Source organism: Panicum virgatum, chromosome 7N (genome assembly GCF_016808335.1).
Source record: "Panicum virgatum strain AP13 chromosome 7N, P.virgatum_v5, whole genome shotgun sequence".
Classification (NCBI taxonomy): domain Eukaryota; kingdom Viridiplantae; phylum Streptophyta; class Magnoliopsida; order Poales; family Poaceae; genus Panicum; species Panicum virgatum.
In genome coordinates, this window is record NC_053151.1 from 23,813,168 (window position 1) to 23,837,183 (window position 24,016).

Sequence of the window (24,016 nt, forward strand, 5' to 3'; positions counted from 1 at the left end):
GTGGGCTCCCCACCGGCCCACCCTGCTCCCGCCGCCATGGCGCCGCGCCGCCCGAGCTCCCGCGCCCCGCAGAACTCCCGCGCCCGGCCATCTCCATGGCGGGCTCCATGGGCGGACGGGGCACGTTGAGGTCTAGGGAAGGACCGGGCCTACTGCGCCGCAACCACGCCATGGAGGAGGAGGGAGGAGGTGGTCGCGCTGGTGGTCCTGCGCCGCCGTCGCGCCGGAGAGGGGGCTGGAGGAGGGCTGGCGGTGGCGGTGGCGGAGGGAGGGAGAGAGGGGCCGCGGTGGGAGAGAGAGAGTGGGGAGGGAGGGCGGGTAAAAAAAGGAAAAGTAATTATGACATGTGGGCCCCACTCGTGGTAGTTGGTATAGAGTAGAAATTTAGAGAGTGAATGAACGCGGAGAAACTGAATATAGAGAGGAGAATCTTGATGACTAGATAGGAATATTTCAGAGTGAATTTAGAGGGTGACCGGTGCGGAGACCCTCACACGAGTCGCCAATCGGTCAATCCTCTTCCACCTCCGAGGCTCATTTCCTAAACCCCAAGCTAGGGTTTCCGCACCCATGGCGACCACGCCGCCGCCGGCGTCGGAGATTCTCGGCACTCTCGGCGACTTCACGTCGCGGGAGAACTGGGACAAGTTCTTCGCGCTCCGCGGCACGGGCGACAGCTTCGAGTGGTACGCGGAGTGGCCGAACCTCCGGGCCCCGCTCCTCGCCCTCCTCGGGGACCGCGGCGCCGCGGGGGAGGGGGATGCGGGGGCGGGGGCAGCGGCCCCGGAGATCCTGGTGCCCGCGTGCGGGAGCTCGGCGCTCTCGGAGCGGCTCTACGACGCGGGGTTCCGCCGCATCACCAACGTCGACTTCTCCCGCGTCGTCGTCGCCGACATGCTCCGCCGCCACGCGCGCGCGCGTTCCGAGATGCGCTGGCGCGTCATGGACATGACCGACATGCAGGTAAGGCCCGTGTGCTACATCGACTGGTGTGGCTAGTATATAGCTCGGGTTTGGGTTTACTGGCGAGGCTGCTGCCTGTTGCGGGGATAATTTGGGACATTGATTGTTCCGTAGTTGTAAGTTTGGTAGTTGAAACTTCAAAATGGTTACATCCATAGCACTATTCAGCTAAGAGTCGTGAATTTTGAGCCTGCTGTTGATTTTTTAGCTACTATTAAGCTTTCTGTTTTGCAAATTCTCCTGATGACATGATGGTGTTATCTTGATGCTATCATTCGCTGGTTGTAGTGTCAATGTAGTGTTTTTTCTGAGTTCATTGTGAATTACCTGGATTGACAACTCTTGACTGTTGAGCTCAATGTTTATTGGCGGTTTGAGCAGACATTGTACATAGTTCAGTTATGTTTGGTCGACATGGGAGTTGGGATTTATGAATGAGTTCTAGCACATATGTATATGGTTTGGGGGACCCCAAAGCAGCTTACAAGAAACATACTATGGTTGTATATTCGTGGTTTCTGCAGCATGATAAATTAAATCAATCCAAAGGAAGATGTATTTTCATTGATTGAGATTCTGAATGCCCGCGTACTATACCTGCTGGGCATTAATTTTTGATAGCTATTGAAATGGATTATTAAACTTTCTGCATTGCCTCGTTTTCTAAATCTTCATGTCCTACATATTTGTAGTTTGTTTTTGACTCTTTCCATCGATAATTGCTGAGTGCTCGTAAACTTAGTTTGATGCGCTTTAACTCTCATCAAGCAATATATTTCTAGTAAAAGTTACGTGACATTAAGTTTCTTCTTTGCAAGTCATCAATGCCATACTTGGCAGTTTTTTATGCTGTATCTCCGTCATTTATTAATACACATGTTTTATCAACAGTAATTGACATATCTAAATGCCTCTTTGCACATGGGTCATCTGGCTTTGTTCCTGGAAGTTTTCCATTCTTTGTAAATTTAGCAACTCTTAATACATATTTCCTGTCAAAACTATCTGACATACCAAATTAGCAGTTTGCAGATGGGTCATTTGATGTCATTCTTGATAAGGGAGGATTGGATGCTCTTATGGAGCCAGGGGCTGGGACAAAACTTGGGACAAAATATCTAAATGAGGTATATTGGTGGATTTATGTCGAATTTTAAATGCTCTTGTTTAGTTGTTGTTATGGATATACCCCTTGGTTCTGATGGAAATGCTATTTCTTAATGATATGCATGACTGAGCAGGAATCTTTTGCAGGCCAAGAGAGTTTTGAAATCAGGAGGGAAATTTGTGTGCCTTACCCTTGCCGAATCTCATGTTTTAGGTTATTTTCTGTCAATTCTCACCTTCTCTTTGCCTTTTCATATTTAATTTTTATTGACTTGTTATGCTTATTAATTTTCAACCATGCTTCTTTCACTTTGTTTTTCTGTATGTGGTTGTACTGAGTTTTCCCCCCTAATTATAGTGAGAAACTCTGGCCATCCATATTACAACTACATGTTAAGATCATGATGTTATGTATCCAGTTGTTTCTTTCAAAAATATTGGTGGTCAGGAAGTTTAAAGAGTTTGATTACATGGATTCTTAAAGAACAATAATAATTGAGTGATGGGATTTATGCTGTTTTCCCTTTCCCTTCTTGCAGGGCTTCTTTTGTCTGAGTTCAGATTTGGATGGGATATGAGTATTCAAGCTATAGTTAGTGAATCCTCTAAAAAATCTGCCTTCCAGACATTCATGGTGGTCATGGTAAAAGGGAAGATGGGTGTAGTTCAAACAATAAAATCATTGTTGGATCAGTCTGCTGAATACTGTAACATGAAACAGGTACTGTCAATTCTTCTGATAGTTGTATGAATAATCAATGATTTAGTTCAGCTCAGGATATTTTTTCATTTTGTCACTTGTATGTTTTATCTTCTGTCTGTTGGTGCTGCAGGCAAATGCGGTGATTCGAGCTCTTGGAAACGAGAATATCATCAGGGAGTCATATTCTTCTGGTGTTGATGCGCTCCTCTCGTTGCGAGATCTTCAGTTAGGAGCTATTGGAGATCTCAAAGTGGTTGTCCCAGGACGAAGGAGGCAGTTCATTCTTGGTGAACCCGAAACTTCGCTGTATTGCTATAAGGCTGTTTTATTGGACGCCAAGAAGAAAACAGAAACATTTGTATATCATTGTGGAGTTTTTATTGTGCCTAAGGTCTGTTTTATGTTGTGAATTTCATTGTTGCATTCTCGTATTTACTGTTAGTTGTTGAAAAATGTCCATTTTACTACCTTCACCAATCCACATTGTCTGCCTAACCCCCTGAACAAAATTTAGGCTCGATTTACTCCCTCGAACTATTTCGGTTGGTCCAATCTACCCCCTAATGGCATTTGTCTTTTTTTTCTTGTTTCTCAGTGTACAGGTTGAGTTTTAAGTTGAATCTTTGTGAGCAGATAGAGAAAATGATGCCTTATTCTCGAAAAATACATTTAGGATTTTTCATGGTTATTTACATAGGTTAGGAACATTTAATACGAAACTGATCCTAAAATACAAAACTGCATGTAAAGTAATTGTGGAAAATTTCTAAAGTATTTTCCTAACATCGAGTATCATGTTACAAGTTACCTCACAGAATTTGATCTTAAAACTCAACTTGTACATGGAGAAAAAGAGGAAGAGAAATTTTATTAAGGGAGATTGGACCAACTGAGATAGTTCAAGGGAGTAAGTGGAGCCTAAATTTTTTCGGGGGTTTAAGTGGCCAATGTGAATTGGTGAAGGTAGTAAAAAAGACCTTTTCCAAATATATCAAATTACTTGAATGATCTGATGTAACGAGTTTGAGAATCTGGACACACAATAGAAAAAAAGTAAGCTGTGCCGGATATTTTTGTTTGTTTGTTTTGGGGTTGTTTTCGGGTGGGGTGGGATTCATTTCCATTTTCTTCGTTCACTTTTTTTATGGAAGCCTTCAACCTATGCTCTTTACACCAATTTTAAGTGTGAATGCAACCTTAATTAATATTATAATTCTGCATACACATGCTCATTGCCTGATGTGATTAAATGGTGATACTTGACAAGAAAATGCAAACATCCAGTTATTGAAACTATGTAGTATGTACAGAGCGTGGAACTATCCAAGCTATACCATCCTGTTTTCAAGTGTCATTTCCATTTTTTTTATGGTTTTGCTAAAACACCTTCAGTGGAAGTAATTAAGTAAGCGGAGAAAGTAAATATCATGCAAATATGTCAAGTCGACCAAGTTAAACTCCAGTGCATGTGCTGGAGATGCTCAGCTTGTTATTTGAGGGCTTTCAAGAAAAGGAAAAAAGATAGAGGCTCTGTAGGGGAAAAAAATGAATTTGGACGTGTAGCTAGTGTTTGCTTGTGAATTTTGACAGAAGTTTTGGATCCTGGAAGGGTAAGAACAGTGTGAAACAATAAGCATCGAGGACAAAGAGTGATAAACAAGCTGCCTCACAAAGTCGTCGTCCTTTGAAGTTTGTAGAAGAAAGGATCCTTAGCCTAAGGATAAATTCTCTCTTGGCTGGGGAGGATAATGCAGCAGAACCAATAGTAGCATATCCGATAGGCTGAATTAGATTAAAACTGTGTTTCGCTTATCAAACTAATTTCAAAATATGCTTGATTAAATGCAGACGATTTGTTGGCTACAAAAGGGTTATAGTAAGACTTGCAGCTGTAGCTAGAAGTTAGGAAAAAAATCGTAGTTCCTTGGGCTTGAAAGTCACTAAGGAACACAATTTGATTTCAGGCTCGAGCTCAGGAATGGTTATTTGCTTCAGAAGAAGGACAGTGGCATGTTGTTGAAAGTGCAAAGGCTGCCCGTCTAGTTATGGTACAATTATTATGACTGCAAACCAGCATTATTGTTACATTTTTTATTTATGATTATGTGGCTGGATTTCATTTCAACTGGTCATATTTATATTATACTAGGTTTTCTTGGACAGCAGACATGCAAATATCGCCATGGATATTATAAAGGTGGTATTTATTATTACATTGCTTGTGGTTGCTGAAGACTCCGATTTGAATATGTTGCCTGTCCTAATATTATTATTTTTGCTATTCCCAGAAAGATTTGTCTCCACTTATTAAGGATCTAGAGCCTGGAAATCCTGAAGAGGAGGCCCCTATACCGTATGTTTCTCAATGCTTTATAATTGGATTTTCATCACCATCTCTTACTAAAGTAGGCATATGCAATGTTTAGACAATAAACCGAACTCTAAAAGTTATTATTTTGGGCAAATAATGATTTTATCACTGACCAAGGACTATATCAATGCTTTAGTGTTTGGTTATGATTAATTGTTACATGGTTTTGAATAGAGGTCCGCTGATGCCAAATATGTTAGCAGCTCAATTTTCACTCTAATTGAGCTGAGAGGATGACACTAAGTTGGGGAAGTTTTCTGGGTTTTTCTTCATTCACACTCACAATGCCATGCCATCCAACGGAAGGGGAGGCAACACATTTATACACAGCTGCAGGGCAGCCAACACTGAGGCATATTCTACTCCTAGTCTAAGATGCCAAATGAAAGGACTAACTGCTGTCCTATCTAGATGCTAAAGCAGTCCAAGATGCTGTCCTCTAGGGCAGCAATGGTGCTAGTGCGTGCTGCAGAAAAATGAGATGCTGCAAGCCCCACAGAGGACTACAAGTACAGCCCCACAAAGACCACAAGTACAGAGACTTATTCCCTTCATTCTCCCCCTAAGTCTTGTGCGTCGTCTTGTGGGAAGATTGGACCATCCCGGTCTTGGAGCAGAGCTCAAGGAACCTGATCCTCCCAAGGGGCTTGGTGAGCAGATCCGCAAGCTGATCCTTGGTGTTGATGTAGCTCGCCTTGATGGTTCCTTCCTCCAAGCAGCCTCGGATGAAGTGATACCTGACCCGGATGTGCTTGCTCCGTTCGTGGAAAACGGGGTTCTTCGCCAAGGCCAGAGCGGACTTGCTGTCCACCCTGAGCTCCACTGCTCCAGTGTCTGCCGAGTAGATCACCAAGCAGTCGAGCGAGCCAGAGCGCCTGAGTCAACGCGGTGGAGGCCGCTATGTACTCGGCCTCGCAGCTGGACAAGGCCACCACCTGCTGCTTGACCGACTGCCAGCTAACGAGGCACTTGCCGAGGAAGAAGAGGATCCCGCTCGTGCTCTTGCTGGTGTCGATGTCGCCGGCGTGGTCGTTGTCGCTGTACCCGACGAAGTGTGCCGCTCCAGGGCACATCGGGTAGTGGAGACCGTGGTCGAGAGTCCCGCAACATAGCGGATGATCCTCTTCACGGCCTGCCGGTGCTCCGTCGTCGGTCGCTGCATGAACCGACTAACGTAGCCGACAGAGAACGCCAAGTCCGGCCGTGTGTGGGCGAGGTAGAGGAGGCTCCCCACAAGGCGCCGGTACTGAGTAGCGTCCACCTCCTCTGTCATGCTGTCACGGCTCAACTTCAGCCTCCTCCATCGGAGTGAGAGCTGGGTTGCAGTCGGTGAGCCCAGCGAGCTCGACGATGCGCTTGGCGTAGGCTGTCTGTCGAAGTGTGATCCCGAAGTCGTCCTGGTGCACCTCGATCCCCAGGTAGAAGGAGAGAGGCCCTAGGTCGCTCATCTGGAAGGTGTTCTTCATCTCCTCCTTGAACGCCACCACCTCCGCATCCTTGGTGCCGGTGATCACCAAGTCGTCGACGTAGACACCCACCAGCAGGGTATTTCCGCCATTGCCCCGCCGGTAGATGGCCGCCTCGTGCGGGCTTTGCTCGAAGTCCCATCCCCTTGAGCGTGGAGTCCAGCTTGGCGTTCCACGCCCTCGGGGCCTGCCGCAAGCCATAGAGGGCCTTGCGCAGGCGTAGCACCTTGCCCTCCTTGCCGGGGATCGCAAACCCCGGCGGCTGGTGCACGTAGACCTCCTCCCTCAAGTCGCTGTTGAGAAACGCCGACTTGACGTCCATGTGATGGACGCGCCAGCCCTCCTGAGCAGCCAGCGCAAGGAGAAGTCGCACGGACTCCATTCGTGCCACGGGAGCGAAGGCATCGTCGAAGTCGACCCCCTCCTGCTGCACGAAACCTCGTGCCACCAGGAGAGCCTTGTGCTTGACGACGGTGCCGGCTTCATCCCTCTTCAGCTTGAACACCCACTTAAGGGTGATCGCGCGGTGACCACGAGGGAGGTCAGCAAGCTCCCAAGTGCGGTTCTTCTCAACCGCGTCCATCTCCGACTGCATCGCGGCACGCCATGCCGCGTGTCCCTCGGCCTCTGCGAAAGACCGAGGCTCGCCGTCGTCGCACGCGAGGTGCAATTGCGCCTCCAGGTCGTAAGGCACCAGTCCCGGCACCGGCTGATCACCGAGAAGGTCCTCCATCGTACGGTACCGCAACGGCTCACCGTCGTGGTACGCGTCAACGCGCTCCTCTCTCAACGCGCTCCTCGTCGTGAGAGAGCGGAGTAGCGAACTCCACTGGACTGTGCTCAGTACGAGCAGGTGTCGAAGTTGACGTGCCCGGAGGAGTGGCTATCGGTACTGGAGTGCGCGGCGTCGCCGGCTGTGGTGGTGCAGCCGAGGAACTCGGCGCAGCCGGAGTCGTAGCTAAAGGGCGTGGTGCCGCCGGTGTGCCGGGTGCCGGAGTCGGTGGAGGCTCGGGGACCGGGGTAGGCACGCTCGGCGAAGAAGAGCTGCCTACTCCCCCAGCTCCCTCGAAGTGGACGTACTCGACGGTGAAGTCGCCGTACGTCGGAGCCGTGCCGTCGTCCACCGCCTTTGTCCCACGCCCATCCTCGCCCTTCGTCGAACACAACATCGCGCGCCGTGCGCACACGCTGTGTCTCCGGGTCGAGAATGCGGTAGGCCTTCGAACCCTCCGTGTAGCCGATGAACACTCCCGGAGTGCTCCTGTCGTCGAGCTTGCCGATGTGGCCAAGCTCCTTGGCGAACGCGAGGCAGTCGAAGACCCGCAGGTGGGAGACCGCCGGCTTACGCCCATGCCAAGCCTCATACGGCGTCATGCCGTCGAGTGCCTTGGTGGGCGAGCGGTTGAGGATGTAGACGGCTGTCACCACCGCCTCTCCCCAGAAGACAGCCGGCATCCCCCTCTGCTTAAGGAGGGCCCGATCCATCCCCACAACCGTCTGGTTGCGCCGCTCGACGACGCCGTTCTGCTGTGGGCTGTACGGCGCGGAGTAGTGGCGCTGGATGCCCTCATCCGCGCAGTACGCCGTGAACTCGGCCGCCGTGAACTCGACGCCGTTGTCGGTGCGCAGCACGCGTAACTTGCGGCCGCTCTCCGCCTCCGCAGCAGCCTGAGCACGCTTGATGGTGTCCGCAGCCTCTCCCTTGCTGCCGAGGATCATCACCCACATGAAGCGGGAGAGGTCGTCGACGAGCAGCAGGAAGTAGCGCTGTCCTCCTGGTGTGACCGGTGTCACCGGGCCACACAAGTCCCCGTGTACGAGCTCGAGCCGCTCCTTGGCTCGGAAGCTCGCCTGCTGGGGGAAGGAGTGCCGCTTCTGCTTCGTCAACACGCAGACGTCGCAGAGCTGCTCCACGTGGTCGAGGCATGGGAGGCCTCGCACCATCTCCTTGGCGCCGAGCCGCTTCAGGGCCTCAAAGTGGAGGTGCCCAAAGCGCTCGTGCCACTGTCATGCCTCGTCGTCCCTGCGAGCTGCAAGACAAAGAGGCTGGGCCACCCCGACGTGGAGGATGTAGAGGCGGTTCTTCCCTCGAACCACCCTGGCGAGAAGCTGGCGACGGTGGTCCCAGATGCGGAGGACCCCGCTGTCGATCACCACGCGGGAGCCGCTCTCATCGAGCTGCCCAAGGCTGATGGAGTTCCGCAGCGCCGGGATGTAGTAGACTCCAGTGAGCATTCGGTGCTCTCCGGACTTGGCGGTGAAGATCACGGAGCCCACACCCTTGATCTCCACGGTGGAGGAGTCCCCGAACCTGACGGAGCCACCTACGTCGACGTCCAGGTCGGAGAAGAACTCCCGCCGCCCGGTCATGTGGTGTGTGGCGCCGGAGTCGAGGTACCAGCCATCGACCCTGTCGTCGTCGGAGCTGTTGCCGAGGAGGACTCGGGCACGCGGCTCGTCGAGGTGGAGTAGAGCGGTGGCATGCGGTGCCGCCGGATGCGGCTCCATGTCCCCGTGGAGTAGGAACAGAGCCGGCTCGTCATCCGGCTGGGCCTCCGCGACGTGGGCTTGGCCCCCACGCCTCCGCTGCGGGTAGTCCCTGGCCCAGTGGCCGGGCCTGCCACAGTTGTGGCAGGCGTCGTCTCGTGCCGCCTTGAGCCTATCGGCGGCGCCGCCCTGAGCATCTCCGCGGGCGCCACCCTCGGCGCGCCCTCATGCCCCGGCTTGGGCACCTCCGCGCCCTTTTCGCGGCTTGCTGCGCTTGCGGCCACCAGTCGAGGAAGAGGGCTCCCCCCTCCTCCTGTCACCGCGCCGGGCCTCCCACTGCTCCTGAGTAAGGTGGAGCTTCCCACCGATGGAGATGCCTCCCGAGGGAGGCTGTGGCTCGTCGCTGTCGACGACCTTGAGGCGACCTATCGCCTCCTCAATCGTCATGGTGGAGAGGTCCAGCAGAGACTCGATCGAGCGAGCGGTCTGCCTGTACCTCTCGGGGACGCAGCGGAAGAGCTTCTCGACGGCTCTCCTCGTCGTAGGTGTCGTCGCCGAACTGCACCTCCTTCTGCAGCAGAGTGTTGAGACGGAGGGCGAAGTCATCAACATCCTCACCTGGCTTGAAGGCCAGGTTCTCCCACTCCTTGCGAAGTGCCTGGAGAGTGGTCTTGCGGGCGCGGTCGCTGCCGATACGTGCCGCAGCGATGGAGTCCCAGGCCTCCTTGGCAGTTCGCTTCTTGGAAAGCGTGAACTGCATCTCGGGCGGGGCTGCTGCGATGAGTATCCAACGCCCGTCGATCCTCATCGTAGTCGACGTCGCCGTACCGGACTGCCTCCCACATATGCCGCACCTGGAGCTTCACCTCCATGACTAGCGGCCCACTCAACGTAGTTGGTCTTGGTGAGGGATGGGCCACCCACCACCGGGACCGACGTCCCTGACCACCGCCTGGAGGCCGTGATAGCTGGGGGCGCCGCCGCGCGCACCCCAGCCAGGAGCGCCGCCACCGCCCTGCGCGCCGCCGCCAGGGGCGCAGCCCCTTGGGCCGCAGCCGGGCGCGCGGGCCCTTGGACCATCGCCGGGTGCGTCGCCCTCCAGGCCGCCGCCGGCGGGGTGGGCTGTTGCCCACTGCGCGGTCTGCTCCCGCCCTTTCTCCCTCTCCAACTCCTCAAGGTCCCTGTCGGCGGTGGTGTCGCCGGCGATGGAGTCGCTGAGGCTGCCGCGCAAGGTCTCAACCTCGACCTCCGCCGCACGCGCTGCATCCTCCGCCGCCTCTGCTTCCACCTCCGCCCTGGCCGCCGCCAGCTCCGCTGCAGCCAGCCTGGCCGCCCTCGCCGCTGCTGCAGCGGCTTGTGCCGTCGCTCGCCTGCGCTCCTCTGCCGCGGCGAGCTCGGCATCTCGCTGACGCCGTGCGCTCGATGCGACCGAGCGCTGAGACGGTGCGTCGGACATGGCGCGCCTCCAAGGGGCTGCTGCGTGGAGAAGACGCAGCCTCAGACGAGCTGCTGCTTGTCTGCTCGGGTGAGGAAGGTGGAAGAGGGGCTGCTGCAGGTGCTGCTGCGCTAACTGCTGCTGCTGCGCTAGCTGCTACTGGTGCTGCTAGCAGCTGCTACTGCTGCTTGGGAGGGAGAAGAACAGGAGATATCCAGTCTACAGGAAAGTACGGCCCCGATACCAGATGTTAGCAGCTTCAATTTTCACTCTCATTGAGCTGAGAGGATGACACTTCAAGTTGGGGAAGTTTTCTGGGTTTTTCTTCATTCACACTCACAATGCCATGCCATCCAACGGGAGGGGAGGCAACACATTTATACACAGCTGCAAGGCAGCCAACACTGAGGCATATTCTACTCCTAGTCTAAGATGCCAAATGAAAGGACTAACTGCTGTCCTATCTAGATGCTAAAGCAGTCCAAGATGCTGTCCTCTAGGGCAGCAATGGTGCTAGTGCGTGCTGCAGAAAAATGAGATGCTGCAGCCCCACAAAGGACTACAAGTACAGCCCCACAAAGATCACACGTACTGAGACTTATTCCCTTGAAAATAAGTTGATTGGTGTTTCTTCTTTTGACCATATTTGGAAAGATAGGAACTGAGCCAAGCAGTCAAGCACAGTTGGTGGGAGCCTTTATGACTCGAATTTGGGTTTCAGATTCGTGTAATCGTGTTTGCAGTGTCACCTAGTTTCTCGTAGGTTAGTCAAGCTTCTTTTATTGTTATTCATGAAATGTATAATACTATTATAACACTCACACCACCATGAACGGGTAAGCTGGGGACGCGCCCCGTGCACACCCAGGCCTGGATCTGACCTCGCCGCTGGAAGATGGGAGAAAAAGCCAGATGGACATACCTGACCTCTGCAGCCCCCGGAGATTCTCCACCTGAAGCCAAGTGTTCCTGCACCATCGCTACCAGACGGCCTGAAACTCTACACAAGAGCCAGCGGGATCTGTAGCTTCTACTAGTTCTCCAGATCCAATGAGCACCAACCCCACAAACCCGTAGCCAGCACCGCAACAGGCGACATTGAGCTGGAGAGAGGGCCTGAGGACCTTAGTCCAGGGTTGCTGGCCTCCACTTTGCTAGCATCGCCAGGAAACCTTATCCTAATTCTAGAGGGACCTATTCTTCTGCACTACCGGGCAACCATGTGTCCCCCCTCACATCCAAGGTCAGCGAGGCCACTAGAGGTGAAAGGAAACGGTGGCCTGACCGGCGGGAGCACCTGAATCTCCCGCCCCCTTCTCAGTCGCCTTAGATGAGGAGTTGACTTGTGGCAGAGAAACCAGGTAGCTTCTTTTATGTCACCATTAAAGAAAGAAACTAGAAGAGACAATACCAAAAAGGCAACTAAACCACTGTAGCATTACCATAGAAATTATTATTTATGGTTCAAAAGAAAAAAAAAACCTCGACCATGGGGGGAGACTTCCCCAATTCCCCTGGGCTTTGTTTTAAGAAGATGCTGTCCTTCAAAACCAGGTTGGGACAGGAGTTTCAACGACTCCCGAAGTTCAACACTCTAACCAGTTCACCGCGAGAAAATTGCCTATTATTTATGGTTCAAAGGCATGTATGTGTGGAACTCACATATGGTTCATAAACATAAATGTAAATTTAACAGTTAGAAATTGCAAAAAAATTGATTCTTAGGGTATTTTATGAATAATAAATTTGACAAATATTATACTTCTTGCTGGCTTTATAGTTGCAGAAGTGTGTGCCAGCATGTTGTTCTATTGATAGTTACTGAAGCAAGATATGTGATTGTTACAGACTACAAATTTGCAGTTACCCTTGTACTGAAATATGACCTGAAATTCACTTTGTTTTCTTCATTCCATGGAAGAGTAAGCCACTTATTACATTTCATATTAGTAAAGAAAACTCTCAAGTGAATGACTTTTGTACAATTATTTGCATGACCGAAATGAATGCCAATGGGCACTGTTGAACCTTTTTCTGTCAGTTGTTTAAAAAAAATACAAGAAACCTCAGAAATTTCTATATTTGATCTTCTGCTGATAGTATGTCAACAAGCCTCCAGGTTCATGATGGCTGGTGATGGTGTGAAACAAAGAGATGTTCTGGAAGAGGTAACTATAAATATCTATTTTTCTCTAAACACCATTGTTTGGTTTAGCTAATTGTAGAGTTGATTAGGAGGAGACATCCAATTGAATCTTCTTATTGTACTGCCCCCTTTCATTCTACAAGACGTGCATGCGGTTTAAGATTAAAACCTTGTAATCTTAAACCAACAATTAGCCTTGCAATTGTAACCACATGATGTAAACATAAATCTTGCAATTTCTAACCACATGATACAATTATCTTGCAATTTCAAACCTTGCAATTTCTAACCACATGATATAAATATAAATCTTATGAAATGGTATCACTGTGCTCATATTTGAAAGCACTTTGCTGTGGTTAGAATTTTGGCTACAACCATTGCAGTATAAGAGAAACCAAAAGTCAAAGTCTAATTTGGAGACTGCTGAGTCAAAGCCTGCATTATATTTTGAATCGGAGAGAGTAATATACAGTAAAAAATGCCAAAACATTGGACCTGTAAACCATGAAACTCCAATCCTACCAGTTCTTTACACAATTGGTTTTTATTTGAGGTGTCTGTCCGTTATGTTGATTTCTGTTGGCTCCTAGGAAGAATCAAACATATGTGTGTAGCATAAATGATAGAAACTCATATGCCTGTTATTAGTTCTCTGGATGCAGACATGATGCCTAAGAAATGAATTGTAATACAGTTCACTTGATCACTTCTTAGTTTTAGCGTCTGATTACTTTGAGTTGCATACTTGCATTATTCAATAACCTTCTCAGCTGACCTCTTGTGTTGCATTTGAAAGGCGACCTCGGAAATAACTGGTCGAATGGTTGTGGAAGATGTTGTCTATGAAAATGCTGATGGAGACCAAGGTTCCATGCCTGAGAAAATGTTCCGGCGCCTTATGTTTGGAAGAAGTTCTGGCTTAGTGCAATCTGAAGCGTTGCTAATCAGAGATCCTCACAGTGATGAGACAGACAAAAAGAATAAAAATGCATCTGCAACATCTAAAAAGAGAAGGAACCAGAAAAAGGGTCTGCTATGATTTTTCTGTTGTGTAAATTTAAACATGCAAGGTGTTTATGGTGGTTGCTTGCTATACTCATTGGTTTCATAGATATTAGCTGATATTTTCCCTCTAGGGCTTTTGCTGATCTCATGTGTGTTCACAATCTGATATTTGTTTACAGAGTTTGGTACTTAAAAACATATATGCACAACCTGAGACTTTCTATTAACTGATAATTCATTATTTTGTGGAGAGAGCACATCATGTATTTACCTTGTGAATTTTTGTTGAGTTAATACATGCAGCCACAATTGTTTGAAGGGCAATTCATCTATTGGTAGTGGTGGGGTGGATGTGTGATTTACTTTGGCCTTTATAATCAATTGCTGCCTAGGAGTTTCAAAACAGAAATCTTATCAAAGTAATTGTAATGCTTGCCCATAATCCAGAATTGCAGCAGAATCTGTATAATTTGCTGCATTTCTGATAGCAATGCTAGTTGATTGTATAAATTGTAATCACTATCAGATTCACTTGATCGTAGGAAGAAGAATGATGAATCCCCTAGCTCTCTTCTATTGAGTTGTTGAATGTTGGAACAACTACAGTTACCTAATTCTTATTGTTTCATCTCTTGTTGATTTTCTTGTATCCACCAATTCAATAAGGTACTCAATATTAAGCACTATTTTGCATATATTCTTCTGTGGTTTTAACATCCAATTACATGTCATGCAGGATCCAAGAACAGCCTGAGAATTGACCATAGCTTTCTTGGTAGCTCTTATCACAGCAGTATCATATCTGGGCTTTCTTTAGTTGCATCTTCTCTGAGTGCTGCTTCTGCATCTGGAAAAAAAGTAAGTCTTATGCTCTTATTGTACATGAATGATTATAACTTTTAGAAGCATGAACACAGAGAACCGGGTTGGTACTCTATATTTAAGTAGTTGAATTGTCATTATTGTTGAATGTCCACTTTGTTGTAGTACAATTGCTTCTTAATTTTTTATTACGTTGTATTCAACAGTTTATGTACCTTAGGTTTGATTTGCATTTTGTAGGTTAGCACAACTGTTATAGGTCTTGGTGCTGGTTGTTTCCCAATGTTTCTCCGTGGGTGTCTCCCTTCTGTAGATATTGAGGTAACAGAAATATAAAAGGCATTCATCTTTGACAATTTATTGAATGCGCTGATCGCACTTCTCAAAATTTACAGGTTGTGGAGTTGGACCCCTTGGTAGCTGAGCTAGCAAAGAAATATTTTGGTTTTTCAGTGGATGAACAATTAAAGGTTGGTTGCTGTACTCTTAGAATAAGAGAGTTCATTACACGCCTCTGAATAACTTGGACTTCAACTATTTTCTATTGATATTTGAAAATTTACTTCTATGCCACTGGTTAACTCAAACTTCTATTTATGCCAATTGAAAGTGTTGGAGTATATTGAGCCCGTGTGTATAGAGGCTCATCTAGAGGCTCATGTATAGGTATTATAAATACCATGATGGAGAGAATAGTGGCATGTATTCCTCTAACCCTAGATGGGTGGGTATATATCGCCATTAGGGCGGCCGCAGCAGATCCGCGATCCGCGGCGGCCGGGGGAGAGGGTCCCGCGGCGGCTCCCGCGGCGGCGGCGGCCCCTGCTGCCCCCGCGACGGCGGCGTAGGGTGGCTGAGCGGGCTGCAGAGCAGGGGAGGACGAGACCCAGGCGCCGGCGGGCTGCAGGGCAGGGGAGGAGGAGGCCCAAGCGCCGGCGACGGGGTGCTGGTTGTGGCACTGGTGGCCCTGCTTCTGGGAGCACCGGTACCGGTGGGGGCTGTCGGGGTGCGCCGACACCGACTCCGACTCCGGCTCCCGCTCCTGCCCCTGCCGCTGGAGGTACGCCCTGGCCATCCTTCAGCAACCCATGGTCAGGGCGCATCTCGATGTGGCCGTTCCAGGGTCCGGGAGGGGGGCCTCGTCCTCAGCTCCAGCCAGCGGCCATGTTCACTGGCGCTGCTCCACTCTTCGCACCGTCCTGGACCCCGTCCGCTCAGCCCAGCCAGCAGCCGATCTGGCCTGGGGGGTGGGACCAGGCCGCTCTGGCGCAGTCCTTCAGCACCATGGGACTGACGCCGCCGACCCGCACCGAGTGGATCGCCGACTCGGGTGCCTTGTTCCACACCACTCCCGATGCTGGTATCCTTTCTTCTGTCCGACCCCCACACCCCTCTTATCCTTCTTCTATCATGGTTGGTGATGGGTCTTGCCTTCCTGTCACCGCCGTGGGTTCTGCTCCTCGTTTTCCTAATGTTCTTGTTGCTCCTCAAATGGTTCACAACCTTCTTTCTATTTGCCAGTTTACTGCTGACAACTCTTGTTCTATCGAATTTGACTCCTCTGGTCTTACTGTGAAGGATTCGGCTTCCCGACATCCACTCCTCCGATGTGACAGCCCGGGGCACCTTTACACTCTTCGGCTTCCTGCTTCCGCTGCCTCGCCTTCGGCTTCTTCGTCTTTTGCTTTTGCCGTGACGCCTTCTTCCACCACCTGGACTGCCGGCTTGGTCACCCCGGCCGCGACGTTTTGGCTCAACTCCGCCGTAGTACCGATGTTCCATATACTAGGGCTTCTGTTGAGCACCTCTGTCATGCATGCCAGTTAGGTCGTCATGTTAGACTTCCGTTTTCTTTTTCTTCTTCGCATGCTGCGCATGCTTTTGATCTCATTCACTGTGACCTGTGGACATCTCCTGTACTCAGCATGTCTGGCTATAAATATTATCTGGTCATTGTTGATGATTTTTCTCATTAGTCTTGGACTTTCCCTTTGCGCGCTAAGTCTGAGACCTTCCCCACCCTCCACTTCTTTGCCTAGGTGTCCACTCAGTTCGGCCTTCCCGTTAAGGCCGTCCAGTGTGACAGCGGGCGGGAGTTCGATAACTCCACCTCCCGGTCTTTCTTCCTGTCTCGGGGTGTTCAGCTGCGTATGTCTTGTCCGTATACCTCTCATCAGAACGGCAAGCTTGAGCGGATGATTCGCACGACAAACGACGTCGTGCGCACCCTTCTGATCCAGGCTTCTCTCCCCCCGCGCTTCTGGGCTGAGAGCCTCCACACCGCCACCTATCTGCTCAACCGCCTTCCGTCCACTGCTTCTCCTGCTCCCACTCCACACCATCCTCTTTTCGGTACCCCTCCTCGCTACGACCACCTTCGGGTCTTCGGGTGTGCGTGTTACCCTAACACCTCCGCCACCGCTTCTCACAAGCTGGCGCCCCGCTCGACTCGTGTGTTCCTTGGGTACTCCCCTGACCACAAGGGGTACTGATGCTTTGACCTCACCTCTCGCCGCGTTCTGATCTACCGACACGTCGTCTTCGACGAGTCGGATTTCCCCTACTCCACCTCCTCCACACCTTCTTCTGATCCCGAGCTCGCGTCTTTGTTTCCGACTGACCCGGTGGTTCAGCCACCGTTACCTGTCTGTCCTTTTCCTGTAGGTTTTCCCGGAGCACCGGCACCACTTCCGGTGATCCCTGCTGCGCCGAGCGCGGCCCCGGTGCCCGCGGTCGCGCCACGCGCGGCCCCCGGACCTCCGGTCGTGCCGCGCACGGACCCGGTGTCTCCCGCTGTGCCACGCGCGGCCCCGGTGCCTTCCCCTGCACTTGAGCGGTACGCACAGCCGGTGTAGGTGTACCGGCGTCGCTCGGCACCGAACCCGGCGCCACAGCGGTACGCTGAGCCGGTGCAGGTGTACCGGCGTCGTTCGGCATCGACACCGACGCCGCCTCTTGCTCCGGAGGCTCCTGCGACGCCGACACCAGAGCCGTCGCTGCTGCCGCCTCCTCCGGCTCCCTCTCGAGCCGAGCCGGAGGTGTACCACCCGCCGGTCATCCATCGGGATCCTCGGCATATCCATCCCATGGTGACTCGGCGGATGGCGACCCAGGCCGCGACTCTCTCCGCCACCGAGGGAGAGCCGCGGGTCTCTCCGGTACCCTCCTCTGTCCGCGACGCCTTGGCGGATCCTCACTGGCGTCGCGCGATGGAAGAGGAGTACGCAGCTCTTCTTGCCAACCAGACGTGGGACCTCATGCCGCGTCCGTCTGGTTGCAATGTGGTGACTGCAAGTGGATTTGGACGCATAAGCGTCGGGCTGACGGTACATTGGAGCGCTACAAGGCTCGCTGGGTTCTCCGGGGGTTCACTCAGCGGCCTGGAGTGGACTATGATGAGACCTTCAGCCCGGTCGTTAAGCCCGCTACGGTGCGCACGGTCCTCTTGCTTGCGCTCTCGCGCACTTGGCCTGTGCACCAGCTGGACATGAAGAATGCGTTTCTTCACGGCACCTTGTCAGAGACTGTTTACTGCTCTCAGCCTGCGGGATTTGTGGACTCGAGTCGTCCGGATATGGTCTGCCGGCTCAACAAGTCTCTCTATGGGCTGAAGCAGGCTCCTCGGGCTTGGTACTCTCGGTTTGCCACGTTCATGATGACACTGGGAATCACCGAGGCCAAGTCTGACATGTCTCTCTTCATCTACCGCCGTGGGGATGAGACTGCCTATCTGCTGCTATATGTCGACGACATTTTGCTCACAGCTTCCAGTCAGCGGTTACTTCAGAGTGTCATCTCTCTGCAGCAGGAGTTCGCTGTGAAGGATCTCGGTCAGCTCCACCACTTCTTCGGCGTCACTGTTGAGCCTCGCCCGTCTGGTCTTCTCCTTCACCAGCGGCAGTACGCCCTCAATATTCTGGAGCGGGCTGGGATGACTGATTGCAAGCCCTGCTCCACTCCAGTCGACACTCAGGCGAAGCTGTCTGCTGATCTGGGTGATCCGGTGGATGATCCTACTGCCTACCGAAGTCTCGCCGGCGCTTTACAGTACCTCACCTTCATCAGGCCGGATCTCATCTAAGCTGTTCAGCAGGTCTGTCTCCATATGCATGATCCCCGGGAGTCACACCTTGCTGCGCTGAAGCGTCTCCTCCGGTACGTCCGTGGCACTGTGGACCTCGGCCTGGTCCTTCACCGCTCGTCCTCTGCTGAGCTGTTGGTCTACACAGACGCTGACTGGGCTGGCTGCTCGGACACTCGTCGCTCCACCTCCGGCTACGCCGTCTTCCTGGGCGGCAACCTGGTCTCCTGGTTGTCCAAACGGCAGCCGGTTGTCTCCCGCTCCAGTGCCGAGGCGGAGTACCGGGCTGTCGCTAACGGCGTGGCGAGGCGTCCTGGCTACGACAGCTCTTGGCGGAGCTCCACAGCCCGCTCGCCAAGAGCACACTCGTCTACTGCGACAACGTCAGCGCCGTGTATCTCTCCACCAACCCCGTCCAACATCAGCGGACGAAGCACGTGGAGATCGACCTACACTTCGTGTGCGACAGAGTCGCCATCGGCGATGTTCGGGTACTCCATGTCCCGACTACCTCCCAGTTTACTGACATCTTCACCAAGGGGCTGCCCTCGTCGACCTTCTCGGAGTTTCGATCCAGTCTCAACGTAGCCGGTGGCTAGTTGTGGCTGCGGGGGGGGGGGGGGGTATTTGCCCTTTGTACTCTATCTGTATTCTCATCTTGTCCAGTCTTGAACACCGCTGCGTCGGTAGTTCAGACTGCGGGAGGGTGTTAGCTTTCTTGTTGTCCAGTCTTGAACACCGCTGCGCCGGTAGTTCAGACTGCGGGGGGGGGGGGGGGGGTGTTGGAGTATATTGAGCCCGTGTGTAGAGGCCCATGTATAGGTATTATATATACCCACCCATCTAGGGTTGGAGGAATACATGCCACTATTCTCTCCATCAGAAAGATCCTTTGCCCCTGTTCCAGCAAAGTCCCATAAGGGCAGAGTTGAAGTTGGACAATGGTATGGAAGAAACTTGCCAAAAGTCTAGGCAAACATTTAGCTCTGAGACAATGATTAGTATATCATGGCTGTAGCTCAGGATGCAGAATTTCTTGGGTCGACCCAATGACCCGGAACCCAATTCCTGACTAGTAGAGTAAAAAGTCAAAAACCTGACCCAAAGAAACGTTTAGTGCTACACTGGTTTAATTTGATGGGTCATTGGGTTAACCCAAAAATACTGCCGCAATGGACTACAGAACCACGCGTCTGCTCTTCCTCTCTCTTCACGACGGGCATGCTCGCAACAACCTCAAGCTAACAAGCTCCCTCCCTCCCTGATCTCAAGCGCCGCTCTACCTCACCAACCTCTCGGGGGCTCTGGTGGCAGTCATCTTCAACCTCGACAAGCTCCTAAGATTTGTGAGGTCGTCACCCATGGGGAAATTCCATGTGCAGGTACTAGCGTGCCGTAGGTCTCGATTTGCTTGTTTCCAGATTGATTTGAGGCTAGCTAGTCTGATCCGAAGGAGGAGGAGATCAATCCATCACCAATAAATTTGATTTGAGCGTTGGAAGACCTCGATTTGGTGTCCGCCATGGACATCGATCGACATCATGGAGTAACCACGAGCAAAGGGGATCGATGGTGTGCGCGGGTAGGTGCTTGGCCGCTTAGCGGCAGCAATGGATTGGGGGCATCTTCCAGGTGTTGGGCCGCACGCCGCGGAAGCTACGCTCATGGCTGTCTTCTAGCTTCCGTTGAGGAGAAGCTCCACTTCGGCATATCCAACCTGCTTTTTGGGTACCCACTAGTTTTTTTTGGGTAATCCTATGTTTATTTTTGGGTCAACCCATTACTTAGACTTTTTAAATTGGGTTGACTGGGTTGAGCACTGGTTGACCCAAACACGACCCACTTGCATCATGAGCTGTAGCAATTGTTCAAAATCATTGGGGGATCTGCATATGTGTTACTTTGGAATCTAAATTTGATCGAGTATTATGTACTTAATGCTGCACTTAACATGCATGCCAACGTAACAACTTCCATTACAAGTTATAACATTTTTACTCTGGTCATAAAACGCCAAACGGTGACATTTTAGGTTACCTAGAAATTAAAACTTATTGATCATTTGAAGGTGGTGTGGCCAATTTTGTTTCAAGAAGCAGTTTCATAACTTTATTTTCCTATGTTTTGCAAATACATTACAAAGTAGTCGTTGAAGGTAGATTTGAAGACTATATCAATGTCTGATCTCAATATGTAATTTGTTAATTTCCGAACAGCGCCTAACTGCAATGCCATTGGGGAAATGCCATCTTTTTTCATTAATCGACGGATGATCTTATTTCTTGCATTTCTGTCATAGTACTGTTATGATTAGCCTAGTTCGGAATCCAGATCTTCAATTTTATTACTGATATGTCCAGAACTAGTAATACGAGTGGTGCTTCTCTGTCATTGAGCTTCATTCCCATCTTCCCATTTCCCACTTGTTAGGTGCATTTGGGTGATGGGATCAAATTCGTTGAAGACAGCGTTGCTGCAAACCATTCTGCATCAAATGGCAGTGCTAGCAATGCAATTAAAATTCTCGTCATTGATGTTGATTCATCCGACCTAAGGTATTGGCTGTTTTCATGTCTCTATATCATCGTATTGCCATTCTTTTACTAAACGATTTATTCTGAGTGGACTCTGACTTGAAGCGAATGGTTGTTCCCACAGCTCTGGGCTGTCTTGCCCACCAGAAAACTTTGTTGAAGATCCTTTCCTTCATAAAGCAAAGGAGTTACTTTCAGAAGGCGGTCTTTTTATCATCAATTTAGTCTCACGTTCATCTTCAGTGAGGGAAATGGTTGTTTCAAGGCTTAAAGCGGTAAGATGTGTGATGCCCTTATGGTTTCCCCTGCATAGGACACCAAAGATATCCAAACGCAACACCATTCTTTAATTGCAACTCTGTTTTGTAGGTCTTTGAACACCTGTACTCACTGCAACTTGAAGAAGACATAAATGAGGTTCTATTTGCGTCCCCAAGTGAGAGATACCTGGACATCAATAACATTGATGCGGCAGTTGCCAAATTGAATGATTTACTCAAATTTCCCGTGGATGTAGAATCAGATATAAAGAAGTTGCAGAGGCTCCAGTAACAGTCTGACCTGATGCTGAACAACATCCATTTGCATCCACCAAATTTAGGAGACATCTCAAGCGCCCCCCCCCCCCCCAGGGAATTAGGATCGGATTAGGTAGGCATGCATGTTTTCCCATATTATTGCCCTGCCAAATTTTGTGTGGGTAGAACAATGCATCTGTACAGATTTACAGGTGAGTGGGGAAAATAGAATGTGCGTGATGAATGGTCTCTGTTAGTTTACAAATTTGGGCAAATCTATGAGATGAAAGTTAGGTTGATTTCCCAAGCCTTGTCTGTCGTCCTTAGCCTTTGAGTTACCACGCTGAGTGCAGCTGGAGACTTGTGCTTAAGGCAGTCCTCTGATGTTTTCACACTTAAGCTTATCCCTTAGGTCAGAAGAACGTTCGCAAAGATACTGAACACCTGCTGAGTGCCAACGGTTGTGATGTGGTGGTTCACCGGCGGGATGGATTTGTGCAAACTTAAGGGTGAGTATATTGGTTTAGTCTAATAGGCGATCTCATGCATTGCCATGTCATCGTAAGATGATGTAACGGGCAATACATACAATGAGTTGTCTTATAATGAATACATAATTTTAATATTTGTGCATAGAAAAGAAATATTGTGAGTTGCATGGCAACTAAATTTTAGCTGTGAGGTGATTGTCTCATGAAATAACCATCTTATTCTCTCTCCTCCCTCTCTCTCTCATCTAGTCAAAAAATCTGTATGGATTTGCCTGAGACTATCTATAAGATGGGAACATATCGGGTGGAAATCACAATTTCGTGAAAATCCATATAAACCACGGTAAAAATATTGTTTAAATTCACCAAAAAAATCATACATTTAGATGATATGATGATATATAATCTTATAAATATTTTGTCCAAACTCGACTTCATTTGTGAGATATAAAAATAACAAATTCTAACAAATCATTTGGACAGCTTTCTGGCTTGAAATTTGTTATTTTTATATCTCACAAATGAAGTCGAGTTTGGACAAGATATTTTATAAAGTTGTGTATCATCATATCATCTACATGTGTAATTTAATTGGTGAATTTAGACGACTTTTTTGCTGTGGTTTGTACGGGTTTTCACGAAGTTGTGGTTTCCACCCGATATGTTCCCCTATAAGATAGCTAACGTGTAGAAATGTACTTGCTTAGAGAAATTTGAATTATATGATTACTTGTAACCATAGTCACAGGATTCGGGGTCGATGCCTCGTCCCTCGACCCGGGAACGTCGTTCCGATTCGAGGGTCGGGGTCGAAGAGGGTCAGTGTCCCATTCAAGGTTGGATCGTGTCCCGGTTTGAAAGGGGTCGCAGCCCCATTGCTAGCAGATTTAATTGGGATAAGGAGGTTAAGGATAGTAGATTGGTGTGGTTTTTGTTAGACAATGAGCTGAGTACGTGTAGCATGATCTAAATGTACTATTTTATATGTTTCTTATATGCTTGTGCAGATTAGTTTCTTCATTAGTAGCATATATATAGTTTTTGTCTTTATCGACCCGAAGATATCGACCCCGATGAATCAGAGTCGCGTCCCACATAATAATTTATGGTTCCATATATGTATACCCCCTTCGTACCATAATTTTATAAAGTGGCGACCCTCGACCCCGTTCCTTGACCCGGTCGACCCAGGAACTTTGTGACTATGCTTGTAACCTCTTAAAACGTGACAACGCTTCATAAGAATTGTCGACTCTTGTCATTGCTTGCCAAGATTATTTAGGCTAATGATAGATCTTCACAATATGTGAGACTAACTTTAGATCTCACAGGCAATGACACCTCTACGTCTACGGCAACGTCACAATGTTCATACGAGAACCATAAAAATATGGGTTAATTGGATCTATGTTATTAAAATTTTCAAATTTCTGATCTACCACTACAATTAATCTATTTGGAGATATACCATTATAACTATTTCTCTACCCAACATATGCCATTTTGTACATCTTTGATACTCTTGGATTCATTTGCAGACCTCTGTATTTTCGTATGATCCAAAATACTCTCGCTGCCACTCCTTTCTCCACTCATTGACGTGTGGGCCCCCATGTTCCCCACCATACGGCCCTGTGCGTGCGTCGCAGGCACTGAAACAGACCTCACCGGTTGGAGGAAAAGAGTCCAAATGCTCCATTAATTGATATTTATAATAATTTGTAAATGTAGGAAAAGAGGTTTTTTTAAGAACTTCTTTTTTTTGCATATAAATATTCATAGGTACTCTTTTGTCGAAGGTGGTTCGATATATAAATTTTACCAATAAGTCAGGTCCATCCAAAATAGATTAATGTAAAAATATTTTATACCTATTAGTATTAT

At 49.7% G+C, this 24,016-nt stretch overlaps 1 protein-coding gene across 1 annotated transcript; it reads left to right on the plus strand.

Moving 5' to 3' along the window:
• Positions 1-494: 494 nt before the first annotated feature.
• LOC120680701 (eEF1A lysine and N-terminal methyltransferase-like) lies at positions 495-22,305 on the plus strand. Its single transcript, XM_039962211.1, has 16 exons — positions 495-963; positions 1,989-2,090; positions 2,218-2,284; positions 2,610-2,791; positions 2,904-3,164; positions 4,738-4,821; positions 4,923-4,970; positions 5,062-5,126; positions 12,652-12,700; positions 13,478-13,709; positions 14,423-14,544; positions 14,749-14,829; positions 14,904-14,978; positions 21,020-21,144; positions 21,248-21,398; positions 21,493-22,305. Exons 1-16 carry the CDS (start codon positions 571-573, stop codon positions 21,673-21,675), a joined length of 2,220 nt encoding a protein of 739 aa, XP_039818145.1. The 5' UTR covers positions 495-570; the 3' UTR covers positions 21,676-22,305.
• The last annotated feature ends 1,711 nt before the right edge of the window (positions 22,306-24,016 follow it).